Source organism: Chelonoidis abingdonii, chromosome 4, assembly GCF_003597395.2.
Source record: "Chelonoidis abingdonii isolate Lonesome George chromosome 4, CheloAbing_2.0, whole genome shotgun sequence".
NCBI classification, from domain to species: domain Eukaryota; kingdom Metazoa; phylum Chordata; order Testudines; family Testudinidae; genus Chelonoidis; species Chelonoidis abingdonii.
In genome coordinates, this window is record NC_133772.1 from 78,640,743 (window position 1) to 78,653,336 (window position 12,594).

The following is a 12,594-nucleotide window of genomic DNA, read 5'->3' on the forward strand; positions in this document are numbered from 1 at the left end:
AGGGAGAGCTATCTCACAGCTGTGCCCTTCTCCATTTGCCATTGTACCAAAACATGACAGATGCTAAAAGACAGGATGGGAGAAGAAAATCACGGACTCATCTCCATTCCCCATAGAGCAGGCTGAGTGTACTCCAGGGACACTGTGTATGTACGTAGGTGTTAGGCTCAGGCAGATTAAGTGGGACAGGCTGTGTGTGGCTTACAATGTGCTGGGGTGACTCTGTGCTGGACGGCTTATGGCCCTGGGATCTGTTCCTGTTCTCAGCATTTTAATGGTGCTCTCTCCATTTACAGTTCAGTCCCGGAGCCTCCTGTTCTATGATGAGGGTGCTGGCTCCTTAGAGGAGGGCTACAGCTCCTTCCTCCCTGTGGAGCATCCTGTGGGCAGGGACCCTGATGAAGGGCAATCTGAGGAGAGGAGGCCTCAGGAGCGCATACTGGGCCACCTGGCCAGGGCCCACGAGACAGCCAAGTACCTGAGCAAATCCCAGCTGAGGGGCCCGGACCAGAACCAAACTGACCCAACTCTGACTCACCTCAAAGAGCAGATCCAGGAGAGGTGAGCAGGCTGGAAACTCCTCTCCCTGCCTCACCTACTCCAGGGCCTTTGTCTCCAAACCACAAAATGGCGGAATCTGAGGCGGGGAGAGCATCAGAGTAACCCTGTGCTCCCAGCAAGGGGAGCTCTTTGACACAAGGCTCAGAGCTAGCAGGATAGACAAGCTCCCTTCCTGTTTCTGTCTCCTGGGAGTGCACTAATCCAGGCACTGTGGCTGTAAGGGGCTGCACCCTGCAGGGAACAGAGGACCATGTGAAGCTCCATGGATCAGAAGAGTGGGGACCACAAGTGGGTCTAGAAAGTGGAGTTGCTCTGGCATAGCGACCAGTAGATACGAGGGGCTGGATGGCTAAAGGGTTCCAACATTTTCAGGCTGGTCAGTGCCCAGGTGCAATGGGCTGAGACTGGGAGACTCCATCCTGATCAGTACAAACCAGTACCCACAGCAAAATACCCCCCCTCTTATTTGGCCCTCCTTGTTCCCATTGTAGACAGTCTTAGCAGTGAGGCCATCACCAAAGGGGGCTCACTCCTCACCCTGTTGGGCAGAAGGGCAGATCAGCTAGGTGCAGATTGAGTAGGTGGGGAATAAAGGGAGAGGAAAAAGGGATCACAGAGGAGTTCTCTGCTCCCAAAACTGAAATAAGGGGAGGTATGAAATTAACTCTCCTGGGATTGTGGAAAGAAGTGGGCCCAGTGGGTGGGAAAGAAAATGCTGCCCTCCCTTGGCTAGGGTTGGAGTAGCGCCCATGGCTGGGAATAGATGGTAAACGCAGCAGATCTGATTGCTCTTTTCTTTCCCGCAGGGAGGCACGCTCCAGGGAAGCAGCTGAATCTTTGTAGCAGTTGCTGAACCTCAAGGCCTCTTCCCTCTGGATGCAGACTCCCCTCCTCGCTGAGTGATTGAGGGGACTTGGTGGGAGAGGACACTGCATTCAGACACTCCCATGCTGGTCTTGAGTTCAGCCTGTCACTTCCGCACAGCCCATGTTAGTGCTGATCTCTCGGATGGGATTCACAGTGACTGCCAGAACCACAGATTGTGTCTGCCCAAGCCCTTCTCTCCTCCCCTTGTGAGCATTGCCTCACCAGTGTGTGTTCACCCTGTTGCTGGGCTGGAGGAGGAGGAGATCTGAATGTGACCCCAGAGGTATCCAACTCATTCCCCAAAGCCTCCAGATTCAGGGGGCAGTGCCCAATTCTGTACCCCTTGCTCATGTCAGATGCACCTGAAGGAAAGAGAGCTAAGTTTAAAGCTATGGCCATGGTAACTTTGGGGTTAGTCTCCTAGAGAATTTGGGAGTGAGATAATTTCCTCTCCTCACTCCATGGTTAATATGTTTCTGCCTCAGCTGAGAGAAGACCTACGTTGATCTAGTTGTCTCTTGATGGATTGCCCACGTAACTTCCACTCTGACCATCTGCAGAGATCAGCGCACAGATTTTGTGGGGAAGACCCCAGACTCTGATAAATGGACTTAAAATTCAGTCCACAGCTCCTGGGAAACCAGAGCTCCCTAAGACAGAGCATGATCCTCCCTGCCCACTCCCCACAGACCCTTCCTTATGGAACAAAGTTCTCCGTCATGTGTTGGTGGGGCCCCAGTACCCACAAAAAATGGAATAAATGAGGGTCACCAAAGAGAGCTGTGGGTCTCCACTCTCTAGATGCTGGCACCAAAGTTACCAAGCTCTTCACCCCTTTAACTCCAGACTTGCTGAATCTGGTGTTGAACCTGTGTCATCTCTAGCTCTGTGTCAGAGGCCTCACTCCAACCCAGGGAGGTTCCTCACTCCCAACAAAATCTCCCTGTAGCTCCCAGATACTAGTTTTGGTCCGTTTTCCCTACCTGGAAAGGCCCTGCAGGAAGAGTTGCATGTTTCCTTGCTCCTCTTCTTTCAGCTGCCCCTTGTTAAAGGAACTGTTCCAGGCCCAGTGCCTGGAGCCATCACTGAGACCACACTTGGTCTGGGTTGCCCTACTTTTGTAAACAGGAGTTACCATGTCTTTGCCCGGTCTCACTCTCCTCCAGACACTTCTTTGGCTCATTTTTCTCAACCTCCCCCAAAATAATAATAAAAAGAAGTCCCCGCTCAACACCTTGCTGCTGCCCTTCTCTCCTCCTCTGTCCACCTCCTCCTCCACCCTGAGACTGCAAATAGGAGGTGACTTCCAGAGGAGGAGGGATGGGAAGGCCCTTGCTGACTTGTGGACTTCAAGTCAAGGAACAGGATGGGGCAGAAGGGCTACCCTCACTTCTCTCTCTTCTCCATTTTGTTTTGTTTGTCTCTTGGAGCCACTTAGGACAGACCTGGACACAGCAAACCCCAGCCATGATTCCACATGCACTCTGCCATGGGCATTGGAAGAGGAAGATCCTTCAGAACAACTCTGCTCCAGTCAAGGTCCACCTAGGACCCACTCACCAGACACCACTGCACCTCCCTTCCTTGTGCCCCACTCCACAGTACAGAACTACTGTCAGGTCTGAGTATACACTCTTCCCCCACGTCTCCTTACCCAACAGTTCCACTATGCATCGCCCACACGGGCCTCCCATTCACACCGTTGTACAGAGACCAAGAGCAGAAATTGTTTGTACATAATGAACCTTATTTTGTATTATTGGCAACCCCTTAAGATATTGTATTTTGGAGACTCCCTGATCTTATTTTCAGTATTGTATTTTATTAAGAGTTAGTGCGGGCTTGGCCTTTATGAATTTCCTCCCTTTTGGGGACTCTTTATTCTCCATATAGCCCAGCAGCTGCCTTTTCCTTTTTTTTTTTTTAATCACTTTTTTCCTCCTGTCACTTGCTCTGCTTTCGCTTTAGAGAAGCAAAATTAAAAAAAAGATGCAGCATCAGCACTTTGTTTCGGCCTTTCTTTCAGACGTTAGCTTGCTAACTTGTATGTGCAGCATTGCCCCTAATGTCTAGTGCTCCCAGCTCTCCCTACATGCACAGAAGTCCCTAAGCAGTGGGACCTGGTGGTCAGAGCTGGCATCTGGGCGTGAACTTGGGAGTTCTGTTTTCACCTGAGCCAGCGACTTGTTTTGTAGCTATGGGCAAGTCACAATCACTGTTACTCCTGAGGACATTCTGTGCCAAGAAATGAAAAATTCTGCACACAAAATTTAAAATTCTGAAAAAATCTGCAAGTCTTATTTGTCAATAAATAAATGCAGAGGCTCCAGCATGGCAGTGGCAAACACAGGTCACTGGCTGTACAAAGGTGGGGAATCACCCTACAGCCCCCGCACCCCCAGGACACAGACTCAGCGGTGAGGCTGCACCCAATCCTGACAAAGCACAAGGCCTGGGCCTGCCCCAGAAAAACCCTGGGGCCCTGCCCCTCTGCACCAGGCGTACCAAGGGGAGGAAGGCTCAACCAGGCAGAATCCAAGTGTGGAGGGGCTCAGTGTGGGGGGATCCAGGTATGGGGTGAGAAGATGCTGTATGGGACAATCTGAGTGCAGGCAGCTCAGTGAGGGGTCTAGCTGTGGGGGGATCTGGACGCACAGAGGCTCATTGAGGGGGTTCCAGGTGCAGGGACAATGGGACTCTGCAGGTACTTCCAGGTGAAAGTAATTGGGGCTCAAGCGGAGGGATCTAGGTGTGGGGGTCTCAGCAGGGGGGTCTAAGTGCTGGGGAGTAAGGTTTGGTGGGGTGGGGGTCTGGGTGCAGCTAGTTGGGAGTCAGTGGCATATGGGTCCGGATGTGGGGGCTCAGACAGGTGCAGGGGGTGGGGCTTGTAAGTTGTCAGGGTGGGGGGTTGAGTGCAGGGAGCTCAGTGAAGGGGCAGTCTAGGTGCAGGGGCTCCAGATGCGGAGGTTGAGGTTCAATGGGGTGAGGTTTGGGTAGGGAGGGCTTGAGAGGTTCTGGGTGTACAGGGTGAGGCTTGGGAGGAGTGTCTGGATATGGAAGGTCTGGATGCGCTGGGGTTGGGCGGATGGGGGAGCAGCTCCCCATACAGTGACCCCTCCCCCCGCAGCTAAGGAGCGATGGGGCAGAAAGCAGGGGAGGATGCTGAGCTTCCTGCAGCTGTGGGAGGTTTCTGGGAATGGGTCTGACACAGCCCCAGCCACTCCTTGCAGGGGAAGGGGAAATCCCGTCCTCTAAAAGGTATCTAAAAGGGTGTCATCAGGAGGCGAGAGAAAACTTGTTCACCTTAGTCTCTAATGATAGAACAAGAAGCAATGGGCTTAAACTGCAGCAAGGGAGGTTTAGGTTGGGACATTAGGAAAAGCTTCCTAACTGTCAGGGTGGTTAAACACTGGAATAAACAGCCTAGGGAGGTTGTGGAATCTCCATCTTTGGAGATATTGAAGAGTAGGTTAGATAAATGTCTATCAGGGATGGTCTAGACAGTATTTGGTCCTGCTATGAGGGCAGGGAACTGGACTCAATGACCTCTTGAGGTCCCTTCCAGTCCTAGAATCTATGAATCTCTCCTGCCTCCAGTCCACCCAGGACTAGCAGCTGATCCCAGCTCAGGGTCGAAGACACTGGCTGGGTGTCCCCAGACCTGCAGGGATTTACCTCTCTGCTGGCTGCTCCAAGTGCCTGAAATGATGTACCTGCGCAGCTAAGGAGTGATGTGTGACTGCTCCTGCAGCTTCCCTGTCATTTTTCTGTGGAGAAGCAAACAAATCTTCAGATGATATGAATTCTGTGCATGCGCAGTGGCGCAGAATTCCCCCAGGAGTACACAGTGCCTCAGCTTCCACATCTGTAACACTGGGCTACTGCCTTCCTCCTATGGGTTGGTGAGGATTATGAATAAAAATCTGTAAAGTGCTACCAGTGGGCCTAGGGCTGTTGTGTCTATGGATGGGGGCATCATTAGTAGCTCCGTAGGTAAGGTTTCAATTAAAGCAGCACTTAAATCTCTTTGTTGGCATCACAACAAAATGCCTGCACCTACTTTTAGGGTAAAGACTTGGGGCCTGTTTCTCTGTTATCCTGCACCTGTTGTACCATTTACACCAGCAAAAGTAGTAGCATATGACACCTATTTTGCACAAGGTGTAGGGCAATGGAGAATCAGGCCCTTAGCTTTCTAGAAGGTTCCAAATGGCTCCATCCCTTGGAGGGATTGAAGTGGCCCCTTCTTACGTTTCCATGCTTGTGGTCTACCTTTTGTTCAGACCCCTCTGACTGGCTGCTTTCACACCTGGAATTTTACGGAGATGGAAAGGGTGCGAATCTGAATTGATGGCACCCATTAAAAGAACGGGGCTTGTCATTTCTGCCCATTTTCTTTGTGGGGAGCTGAATGGACCCACTACCTGACTAGGGTGTGAGATGCACTGTCTTTGGATGAGTTTGCACCCCAGGATCTGATGTAGTGCCTGTGGCTGGTTACTGTCTGACATGGGGTCTCTCTAGAGTCCCTTTGCAGGGAGAGGTGGCTGCCCCACTCTATTTCAGTCCATATCGTACAGGAGAGAAAACGCAGTCTGACTATCCTTTTTGCCCTATGATCCATGTGGCTGCAGTTTGTATCCTGGGCTGGGCTGCCCTTGCTGGTCGACCAGGCAGTGACACGCATTTAAAATAATGCACACTCTTTAGGTGAGGTCTGGCATGGTCTGTCACCAGGGGAAGAGGGTAGATGGAGGGAATGCAGATGTACAGGGAGGGAATGTACTCAGGTTTGCTATTCTGGCTTTTCCCTCTATGTATTTCTGGTGTGGGGGCTGCTCATTGTTTGCAGCCCTTAGATGAGTTTAAGTAGAGATTGGAGGAGTTTTCTCTCTGGTACCTTTCCTAAACAAGCAACCAACTAACCCTGTGATAGCGTGTCAGATTCCATCTCTCCCCACTGTGCCCCTTCCAGAGGTAGATATGTCTTTCCCTGTATCTCGTGATCTCTTAGCTTTCCAACAATCAGGGGCGGCGCCAGGCACCAACACGCCAAGCATGTGCTTGGGGCGGCAAGCCACTGGGGGCGCTCTGCCAGTCGCCGCGAGGGTGGCAGGCAGGCTGCCTTCGGCGGCATGCCTGCAGAGGGTCCGCTGGTCCCGTGGCTTTGGCGGACCTCTCTCAGGCACGCAGGACCAGCGGACCCTCCGCAGGCAAGCCGCCGAAGGCAGCCTGCCTGCCGTGCTTGGGGCAGCAAAATGCCTAGAGCCGCCCCTGACAACAATGGAAGCGCCAGCAGGAGAGGGACCACCTTTTTGTTTTCTCTGTGGAGCCTCCTTGAGCTCATCACACAAATAAGGACTCATCACATCTCCTTTGCTACTCCCACACATTCAGGGCAAGTGATTCAAGAATGGTGCTCTTAAAAGGAAGCGTTCTGAACTTCTGAACGCTCCAGCCCTTTAAAACTGATGGATGCTGAGACCTCCTCACTGACAGCAGCCAATTTCCCTTTGTCTTCTTGAAACATCCTCTTACTATCACAGTCCACATGCTAAATTGTGGAAAATTAACTAGCAAGAGGATTAGTATAGGGAGAAGGTCCTAGGTCCACAAAGCTGGTACCTGGGCACCTAAACTCAGTGTGTAAGTTTTCAGAATCAAAGTTCCCTCAGTGCTTATGTTTCAAGACGTGTACGTACGCCTGCCTCCCTCTAGGCACTCAGATCCTTGGCTCCTGTCTAAGCCCAAGCGTGAGTCACGAACCAGCAACAGACAGATGTTCGGCTAGCTACATCTGTGTGGGGCCCAATCTGATAGGTGTGCTCAGAGGCTGCCTACCAGAGCAGGTCCAATTCTAAATCTGAGTGGAGGTGGAGCCACTGCTGTCCACCTTGTACCTTTTAGCCCAGTGGTTGGCATGCACACTGGGCTAAGGGAGACCCCTGTTCAATTCCCCCTGCTCTGCCAGGGGTGGAGGAGGGAGAAAGGATTTGAAGAGGGTGGTGCTGAGCTATGGGATAGTCTGATGTGCGGCTTCCTCAGTCTCTCCTGTTGAATCTGTTCCACTGGAAATAACTAATTAAAGCATTATCAGAGCAGGGGGCCTGGTCCCCGTGTCTCCTGCGTCCCAGATCGGTGCCCTAACACTGCACTGCAGATTCACTCTCATGCTCTCTCTGATTAGGATGCCCATACGTTTTGGCCAGGACAGTCCCTTTTTTAAGCCCTGTCCCAGCTTTTGGCAGGAGTGGGATTTGTCCCATTTGCTCTTGTCAAACTGGTCAAGTTCGCAAGAGCAAATGGGACAAATGTCCACCTTTGTCAAAAAAGTGGGGTGAGGTGCGAGGACCATTTGGGGGGGAAGCAGAGATGCCAACCTGTTGCCTTGGGGAGGCTGGGCTGGCGGGACGTGGGAGGAACAGTTCCAGTGTGGGGGACCAGCAAGGTTCCAGCAACTGCCTCGAGTTGAGGGCTGGTGCAGTGGCACAAACTGCTCCCTGGCAGAATTTCCTATGTGGGTTGTACTGAGCATGCTCACATGAACTGAGTCACCTCAGGGCTGGCCTACACTACGGGGAAAAATCGATCTTAGATACGCAACTTCAGCTACGTGAATAATGTAGCTGAAGTCGAATCTCTAAGATCGGATTACTCACCCGTCCTCACCGCGCGGGATCGATGTCCGCGGCTCCCCCTGTCGATTCTGGAACTCCGTTGGGGTTGGTGGAGTTCCGGAATCAATATAAGCGCGCTCAGGGATCGATATATCGCGTCTAGATGAGACGCGATATATCGATCCCCAAGCAATCGACTGTATCCCGCCGATAAGGCGGGTAGTGTAGACGTAGCCTCAGTAACATCTGCTGAAGCCTCACTGCCCATCTTTACATGGCAGTAACTGCTACTGGTGGGAAGATGTGCCAGTTGCAGTTTGTGCCACTACTATATTGGCAGGGTTTGACTGACCAGTGACAGTTTGGGGGCTGGGGGGGCCCACCTTGGACAAGCAGCTGGGGCCAACCCTGTGTCGGGGGACCTTGGACCAGCCCCAGTCAGTGTCCCTTTTTCCCTTTGGGAAATATGGTCACCTGATCTCTGACACAATGGCTCTAGCACTGCTGCAGACAAATACTTAAATAGTCATTGGGCCAGACAGGGAGGATGACTCCTTAGTCCAGTGGTCAGGGCACCCAGATGGGAGCACAGAGACCCAGGGTCCAGTCCCCCTGCTCCTGTTACTCTTTCATTATTTTGCCACAGTGGAACAGGAGAGATTGAGGGAGCCCCACCCTACCCACATCTGGCGATCCCAGAGCTCAGTGGTTAGAGCACTCTCCTGAGAAGTGGGAGACCCTGACCCAATCCTTTCTGCCCCTCAAGAAGTGTGGGGAGGGAGGGGTTGAACCTGGGTATCTTATATCCCAGGTGTGTGTGTGGTAGGCATGGGGTTACAAGCTGGGTATCACGTCTTCCTCTAGCTGTTTTGTGCGGTTTGAGGCAGGCACCCAACTCATTCCTGCCAGAAACACTTTAGGCACCTCAGCCATAGGCTGGCTCCCATTTGTGGAACACTAAGCCGAGATAGGCATCTCCTTGCAGCCCAGCCCCAGGCATCTACCTCTGGAAGGGGCACACCCCTGTCACCAGCATCTCCCATTGGCTAGTTGAGGTGGCTCCCAGCCTAGCATGCTGGCTTTTGTGGATCCCATTGTAAGGCACCCAGCTCTCCCCATTCCTTGCATAGGGAGCCTAGGTGCCTATCCCTGGCTTTGTGGATCACACTGTTGTTCCTGTGATTTCCTAGGGCCCATGATGCTCAACACTGCAATGCCTAAGTCCTTTCATGGATCCCAGCAAGTCCCTTGTTTACAAGCCACCTCCAGCCCCACTTTATTGCTCGTCTCAGTCTCCTATGAGCACCAGCTGACCAGTGATTCAAACTCTGCCACCACTAGGAATGTTCCAGACCTAAAAAGTGTAGTAACCAGATCTTACAATTCTTAAAAGTCCCATATAAGCTCTCCTGTGTTTCTTAGTGTTAATCGATAATGAAGGACATCTTGTAGGCCCTCATTCCCTGGAGTTGGACCCCAAAAACCCACCTCAAGCTCAAATCTTCAGGCACCTTTAAAAGCCCATATTATTCTTCCAACCGGCTGGCAAAGACAAGGTTTGCACGTGAGCAACGCTGGAGCTCCTCCCCTCAGCATGACATCTCCCTCCTTCTCTGTCTGGCTGAGGCCCATCCTCGGGTTCAGTGATAATAGGAAGTGACTCCGAATTCAAAGAGCCAAGGACTTTGCTCCCTTAGCTAACCTGTTCTGTCCCAAACTAGCCAAGTGACAGGAAATGCCCAGATGGGCTCTGTGCTGCAATGATGGGCTGTGCCCGCCCAGTTCCCTCTTGTCCCTTCCCCACAGAGATACAGCAGCTGCCAACCGGCAGACACCCACCTTTGAATTAGAAAATGCCTTTGCTGAATAGGGAGAAGGGAGAGGTGAGATGGGCTCCCCAGGATTCCATTCCAGACCCACCTCAGAGTCCATCCATTGCCTCGGCAGCAGCTGCTAGCTACCCCCCGAGACCATGCAGTTGGGGCACCACACATCAGAGCTATTCCCAGCTGAAGACCAAGATAGAATTGCTCCCCTCGGTGGCAGAATCAGCTACTGTATGCAGCAGATTCCCTGAACACTCCAGCCCCATACTCTGACTTGTTCTAGTCCAGCTGAGGAGATGGGCAGGGGAGAGCTGCAGCTGGCACAGACCCTGCAGAGACCCAAGAACTCCCCCATCTCTCCTTGCTCAATCCTTGCCCTGGGTATTATATCACTTGCCCCTTTTCCACACTCCTAGCTTTTCCCTTCTGGTGCACAGGGGCCAACCATGGGCTCCAAATGCAGGCAAAGCTCTCAGTGGCTTGCTTGAAAAAGAACCACAAAATACAGAGAGAATGAGGTCTTCCCCTATAGAAACAGAAAGATAGCAGCAACGGACAGGAAAGGAGGGAGATATGTTTATCATCCTGCTCCTCTCTCCCATACCAGGCTATTTATTAGCTGCAGCTCCTGGAACAATATCCTGCAACTGGGACTCCAAATTCTGGGAACTGGTGTACCAGGTAACTCAGGAGACCTTGCAAACACAGACCACCCCCCAGGTCCCCTCCTTGTAGCCATAACCTCAGGGCCAGAGCAACCACTTAGGCAAACTAGCTGCCACGGGGAGAGGGGGTAGGCGGTGGGCAGGGTTAGCTGGGTGGGGGCTGGGGGTGGCGCAAGGTGGAAGTTTCGCCTAGGGTGTGAAACTTCCTTGCACCGGCCCTGCATAACCTCAATACCATCATCACCACTAAGAGAAGTTTGTCACAGGCAGCCACCCCCAGCTAATGCTGACTCAGTTCTCCCAGGGAGAATGGAAATCACCCCCCACAACCCTCAGAATCACTGCGGATTACTTGTCTAATTAGCCCAGGGTGTCAAGCACAGGTGTTAGAGGAAATATCACAGCACAAAAGTCACTAATGAACTAGCTCCCGGGGTAAGTAAATAGCTAAACTGGAAATGCTACAGCACCTCCTGCTGTGAGGGGTTCAGGCTGCAGCAGCTGTGAGCTGGCGCACAACCAGCGCTTGCTTCCTAAGCATCAGCTGGGATAGGCTGGGCTTGGAGTAACTGAGACCACAGCCCCTCTACCAGTGTTCCTGCCCTGTTTCCTAAAGTGCCTCCTCTAGGAACGGTCAGGAAAAAGAGCAATAAACTCCCTCACCTCTAGGACTCCTACACCTTTTCTTGTGGCCAGTGTTGAGAGCTGCACCCCAGAAGCCATTTGAAGAAGTTAGCAAAGCTTTTGTTATGGTCTCCCACAGTATTCTTGCCAGCAAGTTAAAGAAGTATGGGCTGGATGAATGGACTATAAGGTGGATAGAAAGCTGGCTAGATCATCAGCCTCAATGGATAGCGATCAATGGCTCCATGTCTAGTTGGCAGCCGGTATCAAGGGTCAGACCTCGGTCTGGTTTTGGCCAATATTTTCATTAATGATCTGGAGGATGGTGTGCATTGCACCCTCAGCAAGTTTGCAGCTGACACTAAACTGGGAGGAGTGGTAGATATGCTGAAGGGTAGGGATAGGATACAGAGGGACTTAGGCAAATTAGAAGATTGGGCCAAAAGAAATCTGATGAGGTTCAACAAGGACAAGTACAGAGTCCTGCATTAAGATGAAAGAATCCCATGCACTGCTAAGACTAGGGACCGAGTGGCTAGGCAGCAGTTCTGCAGAAAAGGACCTAGGGTTACAGTGGATGATATGAGTCAGCAGTGTGCCCTTGTTGCCAAGAAGGCTAACAGCATTTTTGGCTGTATAAGTAGGGGGATTGCCAGCAGATCGAGGGATGTGATCATTCCTCTCTATTCGACATTGGTGAGGCCTCATCTGTATACTGCGTCCAGTTTTGGGTCCACACTACAAGAAAGATGTGGAAAAATTGGAAAGAGTCCAGCAGAAGTAACAAAATGATTGGGGGGCTGGAGCATAATGACTTATGAGGAGAGGCTGAAGGAACTGGGATTGTTTAGTCTGCAGAAGAGAAGACTGAGGGGGGATTTGATAGCTGCTTTCAATACCTGAAAGGGGGTTCCCAGAGGATAGATGTAGACTGTTCTCAGTGGTAGCAGATACAGAACAAGGAGTAATGGCTCAAGTTGCAGTGGGGGAGGTTTAGGTTGGATTTTAGGAAAAACTTTTTCCCTAGGAGGGTGGTGAAGCACTGGAATGATTACCTAGGGAGGTGGTGGAATCTCCTTCCTTAGAGGTTTTTAAGGTCAGGCTGACAAAGCTCTGGCTGGGATGATTAGCTGGAGATAGGTCCTGCTTTGAGCAGAGGGTTGGACTGGATGACCTCCTGAAGTCCCTTCCCCTGATATTCTATGATTCTATGTTATATTGGGCTTACAAAACTCAGACACAATGCTGCATGTTACTTAGCGCTTCTACTGGCACTTCATCTTATTAACTACCGTACCTCTAACCATCCATCTCTCCTTACATGAACTCCTGTAGCAGGCCGGGGCATTGGTGCTAACTTAACAGTTGGGGGCAGGGGAGCGAAGGCATGGCTGGCTGGGCTCACTTGGGCAGTCTGATGGAACTAGCCTCAGC

General features: G+C 51.7%; 1 protein-coding gene across 1 annotated transcript in view; it reads left to right on the forward strand.

The window, feature by feature from the left end:
* CREB3L1 (cAMP responsive element binding protein 3 like 1) overlaps positions 1-1,808 on the forward strand; it is a 61,203-nt gene extending 59,395 nt beyond the window's left edge. The window contains exons 11-12 of the mRNA XM_032775095.2: positions 297-561; positions 1,368-1,808. Coding sequence (XP_032630986.1) covers positions 297-561; positions 1,368-1,404 — 302 coding nt within the window. The 3' untranslated portion in view covers positions 1,405-1,808. The remainder of the gene's footprint in view (positions 1-296; positions 562-1,367) is intronic.
* Positions 1,809-12,594: the final 10,786 nt, after the last annotated feature.